This window comes from Aphanomyces astaci (genome assembly GCF_000520075.1).
Source record: "Aphanomyces astaci strain APO3 unplaced genomic scaffold supercont1.9, whole genome shotgun sequence".
Classification (NCBI taxonomy): domain Eukaryota; phylum Oomycota; class Saprolegniomycetes; order Saprolegniales; family Verrucalvaceae; genus Aphanomyces; species Aphanomyces astaci.
In genome coordinates, this window is record NW_009798272.1 from 122,142 (window position 1) to 129,678 (window position 7,537).

The following is a 7,537-nucleotide window of genomic DNA, read 5'->3' on the forward strand; positions in this document are numbered from 1 at the left end:
GCCGGACGCGTCAGGCCTGTGCAGTGGTTGTCGGTCAAACCCGGTGAGTACACCTCTCCGAGTATTAAAGATTTTGTATGTGTAGTGGTATGGGCACACCTGTACCAAAATATTTTACAACCAAGTACTTCGAATTATTAAATGCTGTCCCGTAAGTCTTTGTACTGGGTAGTTATCCACCAAAGTCCTTGATTCAAACTAAATACTGTAATTACACTACAGTATATCCCGATTTTTGGACCTTCACAGAGCAGCTTTCTCCTTTGTTAATAAATTTTGTTTGTTCAAGTTCTTGGGAAACAATCTCATCGGTTTACAATTGGCCTAAATAATTCAAGTTTGGACCAATCATCATAACTGAATCGTTAACGTTACATGGGATATATTTACTGCAAGGCAATACACTTATCTCAATGGAAATGACTGGGAGTCCATAGAAGGCTGATTACTCCTGAAATGGATGGATGGTGCGCTAACATCGACCAATATCCGGATGAATTTCTATCTTCCTCCGATTTTGAGCTGACAGTGAGGGAGATTGAGCGCTTGAACCTCCAATCGATTTGACATCTGTGGTTATATTTCAAAGGGCTTATTAATTTAAGGAGTATTCTGGGCTATCTCAACTCACAGTCATACCGATAACTCTATTATTGTGTTGTACACCGCAATGGAGTTCTTCTCAATTCCAGTGTCGTGTGACACCTCGCAAACCTCGTGTCCTCCTCTTGACTCGGGTTGCAGCTTGCCCCCAGGCTGTCTGGGAGCGGAGCAATCTCAAACCAGAGTCCACATTATTGAAGGGCAAAAAGGAGGAAATCCCTTGGCAGAGCAGAAATCCAGGAGGAGAGCACACGGACTGCGGGCGAGGAGCACACAGAATAGTGCAAAACCCGAAGTCATTAGTGCCGAAGTGCGCCTGGATACTCCACATGGTTACCATGGTACTTCAAGTCTGCGGGCCTACAGAGATGCACCCAGATATTTGTGTGCCGTGGTGTGACCGGGTCTGCATGTTTCACTTCCCACTCTGCCCACAGATATTGTTACTCTACTCCAGAGTACTGTACTCTATTGTATTCGCCGACTGTGAAATTATGTATACAAGACAAACATTTTATATGTTGACATTCACTCTCGTTTTCTTTGTTTATCTTGATATTTGTATCCCTTATTTTCGTTTGTGATATTTGTCCAAAAATCGACAATTGCGTAGAAAGTTCATGTGACACGGCGATCGCTCCATGGTAGCCACACCCACTATTCCAGCAATCTAATTGGCTGTTCGAATGCAATCGAATGCAAACAGCAGCTCACAGCTCCCATGGGTTGATGGAGCATTCCTCTATTTTTGTCCAGGAAGGTACAGCGTTTTGGCTCGACATGTCATCGACGTTGCCCTTTGACAAGGAGGCTTACCTCGAGCGCATCGGACTTCCAACAGACCCTGTGGAACTTGGCTCGGAGAACTCGTTGGCTTTCTTGACCAAGGTTGTTGTCCATCACCATTTGGCCATTCCCTTCGAGAACCTTGCGGCATGTGGCGTCTTTCCTGTGGACCGTGGTCACGTCCAAGACAGTGCAGTCGAGCGCATTTCGTTGGATGCTGACAAGATCTTTCAAAAGCTAGTGACGGACAAGCGTGGAGGCTACTGCTTTGAGCAAAATGCGCTGCTGGCTGCGGCGTTGCGTGCGTTTGGCTTCACGGTGGACACCCTTGCGGCTCGAGTTGTGATTCCTTTCCAATCGGACGCAAGTGCTGGCTTGCGATTGACTGGTCTGAGCCACATGATCATGCTTGTACGATGCGAAGGCGAAACGTCACAGTGCGTGCTGCACTCTACCCTTTGGATGTACCAGAGGTGCTCATGATGTGGGTTAGGTACCTCTGTGATGTAGGGTTTGGGGGCCGGGGTCAACCTCCGTCGCCGCTGCCATTGAACGAAGATCACGTTGTGGAAACGAAGGGAGGGGAAAAGTACCAGCTGAAGCGAGTGCACCTTGAACGCCACGCGTCCCCGTCAACGTATTCCGGGGACTTTCTCCTCGTCGCGACTGCTCCTCCTGCTGCGAGTACGTTTTGGGGGGTGTACTACAAGACTCAACAGGCTGGCGACTTCCACGCCAGCTACGTGTTCTCCACGGAAAACTTGATGGCGCACGCCGACTACATCCCAGCGAATTGGTATGTGTCGACCAGCCCTCACAGTCGCTTTACGCAGGCTGCAACGTGTGCCAAGCGGACGGAAGCTGGTCTGTTATCCCTCCTAGGCATGACCTTCAACCACATTGAATACGGACAAGTGGTGGAATCCAAGACACTGACGTCCACGGCCGAGGTGTTGAATGTGCTTGAAGATCGCTTTGGCCTCGTTCCCCCGTCGCCGCAGTAGACATGCACTTTGCACTTAGCAGACAGTCAAGAGTACTCATTCTTGTTGTACAATCTCATGCCCACATTGACCAGTTCTATTGGCTCAGTTGGGAGCGCGTCTACTTCGAGATCAATTTACGCTTGATTTAAGTAGGAAATGGACATTCTCATGGTCTGCTGGTTCAATCCTCGGTTTTCTCAGGTCATTGGCATCGGCACCAGGAAGCGGAGTAAGCTCCCCTTCCACTCACGAGAATGGTACTGTAATGGCACTGAATGTTGATATATCATTCGTTTCATCAATCTAATAGCTGGACATCAAACCTGACTTTAACAGTACGACTGTGAAAGATCCAAGCTGACAATCACAACTAACTCTAAGTTGTATGGGCCTGGTACTGTACGTCAATTTCAACCTCGACAAAACACATAACGTTACGATTAATACAGTAGTTACGTTAGTGTGATCGTTCAAGTTTTGGTGAATAATAGTACTTCGAAGTATAACTTAGTGATTAAATAGTTTGGTACTACACACGTCAGTTAGTGCAGCAGCAGTTGGGTCGAATACGTCGATTGGCGCTTCTCCTTTTCGTAGTCGTCCGACTCGTAGATCACGTCCATGCGCTTGCGGTCTTTGACGGCCAACGCCTTGGTGAACGGCACTCGCTTGCCAGCCACCACTTCGGCCTTGAACAGCAGGCGTCTAGGCGGTGACACGGGCGGCTTGATGCGTTTGTGGAACGCCAGAGGAAGCAAGTGGTGCTGGGTGTCGTGGGTCTTAAGGATGTTCTTGATTTGTTTGAGTTCAGGGGCATCGTCAGTCTTCTTGAGCAGCCACTGTTCGATGCCAGCCTTGAGTTGGGCTTCACGCTTGGCTCCCAGAATTCCCATGCTATTTTGCGGATGTGAAGGCAACCGAGCGTGTTTGGAAATGGTGCCGCCACCACTGGTGAACAATCGAAATTTCGAGGTTCGATGTGGAGCAATCGCGTGGATTTTCTCACATTTCTACGTGCGACGAGGCCATTAGGTAATGCGACGTTTCCAGCCAATCGGCATATCGATGCCGTGTTTGATTGGCTATGGGGAAGCTGTTGACCTCGGACTGACAATCCACACCGGAACGTCCAAGCTTCGCACGTGCGCAAGTTATGGCAGAGTGATGGTGTTGTTGGTGGTGGAGCAAAACTCCAAATTGCAAGGGCACATCATCACGTACTATGTACTAGCAGTACTAGTACTGTATTCGAGTTCAAAATTTGAAGTTGCTGATTACCGGTAGACCTCTTGACGAATGAATGGATGTGTATAACGTACTGTATGCTGGTTTGCAGGGACTCCGCCCCCCTATGTAATCTCTACATCATCGCAGCAACCAACAGACTTCAAGGTGGAAAAATTGCTATGTACCGTACATCATGGTGCGTATCTTTTTGCACAACGGTACTGTGCTTTAAACGTTTCCTCTTGGTTTTTAGAGTAAGTTTGAGGATTCATTTCATACGTCAAGAGGTCTAATTAGATCACTGGGCGAATGCTCTGGGGCGAGCATGCGCAACTTTGTCGCTTGTCTTGGTATTTCGATACGTGGTGGAGCGACATTGACTGTAAGTGTACATAAGATGATTCATGAAAGTCCCGGCCAGCATGCAATTCCCGGCATGCAAATGGCCAATCACAATCATCCATGGACGATGATTGGACAAAAATACGTACTCTATTTTCAAATACTTGTAAGATTTGATATTCTGCTTGTCGGACATGTAATACTGTTTTTGTATTAGTTGCACTTCTAAATTGAATTACTTGAACACTTTATACATATCATTATTAAGAGGTTCTGAGGATTTTGTCACCCAAATCAGGTATACATTATTCAAGTGACTTACTGGCCGGGAATTAAATTCACACAGGGAAATTTCAATTTTAGAAATTCGACGAGCAAATTGACCATGCGATACAAATGATAGGACCTTCATAAAGTTATAAAGCTCGTCACGATCTTCAAAATGCATGTGTTCGCAGCCTCATCGGATGAATGGGTGACGAGTTAAGGCACTCAGAAAGTAGGCCAAGCTGGCCGGGAATTACCTGAATCACCTTACTAACGTTAGTCGAAATTATTTAGTTTACAGCTAACAAGAAGGCGGGCGCTGAGTGCTGCATCCTTTGGGCGATCTCATAGTCCTCCGTTTCATAAATGGGTCTTCAACATCATGTCGTCGTTTGTGGCGTTTGCCTGCATCTCCAAACGTTTTCGCTTGGCCAACGTCTTACTGAAGGGGACTTTCTTTCCGGCGACTACTTCCTTTTCCACCAAATGGCGCTGGGGGGCTTGATGTGGCGGTGAAATTTCAGGGGGAGAATATGATTTTGAGTGTCGTGATCCTTGAGGATGTCCTTGATTTGCTTGATTTCATGAGCGAAACCTCAATCTTACACGAGAGTTGCGGCCAAAATATGTCCCCAGGCTACGCAGGGTCATGTGGGGATGGTCGAAATCGACAGGAGCTCCCATGTTTTGGCAAGTTGGTGAATTCACAAATGATCAGGGGTTGATTCAAGCTACAGAACAGTAAGCGTTGGCGCTCGATAAATATGACCCCGGATGACTTCCATTGGTCGTTCGATTTGAGCGCTGTTCCGACCTTCGGATCGTGCGGATTGTACCGGATGTACCAGAATACTTTAATGTTATCCGGATTCGAATTTTCCCATGCGTCCTCTGTCACCGCGATCGACCTCGTCGGGGGTCAAACTCTGTCACAAACTTCAGCAGATGGGCTGTCCATTGGAGCTAATGCCGCACATGTTCCATGAACTTTACCAGTCACCATCGGTGCGTCTCCACGCGTTTCTCCACTGGTTTCTGGACGTGGTGTCGCCTGACCAGTCCACGGCAAAGCAGTTTACAGCGGCCGAGCAGGCAGTTCTAGCCTCCCTACATCTCGAATCTGGCGATGAGCTGCAAGCGAAGGAGTCCATGCAACAAGTGGACGACGATGAATCGCGCCTTCTTGCCGATATTGCGCGACTGGAGCGGCAGCATTCGAAGGAATCAAGGAAAGCGGATATCCTGCGCCGGCACATTGCGGCCACAGAAGGCCAAGCAGTGCGAATGGGTCCAAGACAAGTGCATACATACCCCCTGGAAACTTCTAGCGGCATGGAAGCTCTCGATCATATCCTTGACCATGTATGTAGTTATGATGGTTTGCCTACACATCAGTGCGATGTTGACGGTGTTTAGTTGGCTGAAGGATCGAACGCGTTGGAGTTAGCCGTACTGAGTCCTACGTCTTGCATTTCCTTGAGCGTTCAAGAGGACAAGATGCTCGATCACATCCAAGCGCATGTGATGCCATACTTTCAAAATTCGTCGCCACCGCGCCAACTTTCCGTGATTGCCGAGTCCCCCATGCAGTCCCACACTGTCACATGGATGTTGGAAGCATTGGCCGCGCACGACGAGATTCTGGCGGGGGGTTCATTCGATTACAACCAGTCGTGGTCGCAAGCGATTGAGCAGTGGCGGGCCGAGTTCGTGGCAGTGGAAATGGCCTGGTTGCAGGCCAACCTGACACTTCGAGACGACCAAGTGGCCTCACCCAGCCAATCCCATTTGTACGCCCGTTCAACGAACCAATGACATCCATGACACGTGGCACGTTTCTAGGGACGAGGGCGAAATCGCTCAATGGATGGAGCATACTGTGCCAGCATTGTTGGACGCCGTGGCCGACGCTAGGGTATCGTCCCTTGTCGTTGGGGATTACCCCAACAAGTACCTCCGCCAAGAGCGTCATTTGGAGCACCTGGATCACGTAAACACATCATGTATGCAACGGGTATGCACACTCACACAGTGTCGCAGGTGCTGGACGAACTAGAATGGCAGACCGCGCGACTTCAGTACGCAAAACTCTGATAAAGTCATGACCAACGATGGAACTTTGTTGGATAGGCTGATGGCCCTCGTGTTGGCCCACGAAAAGAACCTCATCACGGCGTTCCAATCGTCGATGGACGCGATGTTACGCGACATGCAGCGGCAGCTCCTGGTCGTGGTAGATCGAATGGGGGTACTTTTATATGAGATTTTTCCCGAGATGTTCGTTTAAAACAGATGCCGAGCACAGGCGCCGTTGGCACGTGCTCCCCCGTCACCCCCCGAACAACGCCGCCCAGCAGATACAAATATCCAAGTTTCGCAAGTGCACTCGATGCAACGGCAGGTGCGGCATGACTGGGTAGTGCTGGGGCACGCTCAAGAAAGACTAGTCGACCAGCTCCGCGAGATCCTAACGAGCGCGCCCACGGTGACCGAGCCCCTTCACCAAGTTTGCCGGCTCAAAGACTTGGTCGAAACAGATTTGGCACACGCCATCGAACGCATCCACACGACAAGCAGCAGCAGCCTCCGACCTTGACCTCCGACGATAGTTTAATTAGTTTATTTATCCATCTTGTCCGCGAGAGCGTTGTCTATTGGTAGCCACTAGGGGGGTCAATTCCATGGTAGGCTTAGACATGTAGATGGCGGCAAAAACACGACCAAGATTTGGTTGAAATCGGATGATCATTCGATTACTTGAGCTGTATGTAGTGAGACCCACAGACTAGCAAGCAAAACCGTACTAGTGGGCACGAATTACAGTGTTATTTCAGTGTGAATTAAGCAACGTCGCGAAATTAAGCGGGTAATTGCATTCTGTACACTTGGATGATGCTGCCGTTAACACCAGCTCGACTGTTGGCTCGAGTTACAGATACTTCACAGTATGTTTGATTACATGGAAGTCAGCACAGACAGCACTTTGGCGCAGAGGAAGCGTGTTGGGCTCATAACCCAAAGGTCCCTGGATCGAAACCAGGAAGTGCTAGCTCCTTTTTGGCCCCATACAAACTCCCTTTTGTCAACTGCAACACCACAAGAACGTTTTGGCGATGAAAAATGCCATCTGCTGCCACCACCACTTCAATCTCTCGGGGGGCAAAGTCGTCTCTTAGTGCAACATGTCGTCGGGTTACTAGTAAGTACAAAGTCGTACCAGTAGTGGTCAAAGGGATACGAGTCCCATCATCGTTATTGTACACTAGTAGCATGCTATAGCTACCAAGTTACCATTTGCATTGGAGGACTTCAGAAACCTTATTTTG

The 7,537-nt window shown here is 48.8% G+C and overlaps 3 protein-coding genes and 1 non-coding gene across 6 annotated transcripts; 3 read left to right on the top strand and 1 right to left on the bottom strand.

Annotated features, from left to right (window-relative positions):
- Nucleotides 1-1,356: 1,356 nt before the first annotated feature.
- Nucleotides 1,357-2,672, top strand: H257_04891 (hypothetical protein). Its single transcript, XM_009829546.1, has 2 exons — nucleotides 1,357-1,826; nucleotides 1,883-2,672. Exons 1-2 carry the CDS (start codon nucleotides 1,384-1,386, stop codon nucleotides 2,391-2,393), a joined length of 954 nt encoding a protein of 317 aa, XP_009827848.1. The 5' UTR covers nucleotides 1,357-1,383; the 3' UTR covers nucleotides 2,394-2,672.
- Nucleotides 2,673-2,819: 147 nt separating this feature from the next.
- On the bottom strand, nucleotides 2,820-3,311 carry H257_04892 (hypothetical protein). The gene has a single exon (XM_009829547.1). The coding sequence runs from the start codon at nucleotides 3,266-3,268 to the stop codon at nucleotides 2,918-2,920; it is 351 nt and encodes a 116-aa protein (XP_009827849.1). The 5' UTR covers nucleotides 3,269-3,311; the 3' UTR covers nucleotides 2,820-2,917.
- A 1,777-nt stretch (nucleotides 3,312-5,088) lies between these two features.
- Nucleotides 5,089-6,855, top strand: H257_04893 (hypothetical protein; the record flags this gene model as incomplete). Of its 3 annotated transcripts, XM_009829548.1 has the most annotated exons (6): nucleotides 5,094-5,573; nucleotides 5,628-6,001; nucleotides 6,054-6,201; nucleotides 6,252-6,289; nucleotides 6,342-6,459; nucleotides 6,517-6,853. In XM_009829548.1, 6 exons carry the CDS (start codon nucleotides 5,094-5,096, stop codon nucleotides 6,805-6,807), a joined length of 1,449 nt encoding a protein of 482 aa, XP_009827850.1. In that variant the 3' UTR covers nucleotides 6,808-6,853. The 3 variants fall into 3 exon arrangements, with proteins under 3 accessions (XP_009827851.1, XP_009827852.1, XP_009827850.1); XM_009829549.1 differs by having other exon boundaries at nucleotides 5,089-5,573; nucleotides 6,342-6,855; XM_009829550.1 differs by having other exon boundaries at nucleotides 5,093-5,573; nucleotides 6,252-6,459.
- Nucleotides 6,856-7,188: 333 nt separating this feature from the next.
- On the top strand, nucleotides 7,189-7,260 carry H257_04894. The gene has a single exon. It is a non-coding gene; the product is annotated as a tRNA-Met (tRNA).
- Nucleotides 7,261-7,537: the final 277 nt, after the last annotated feature.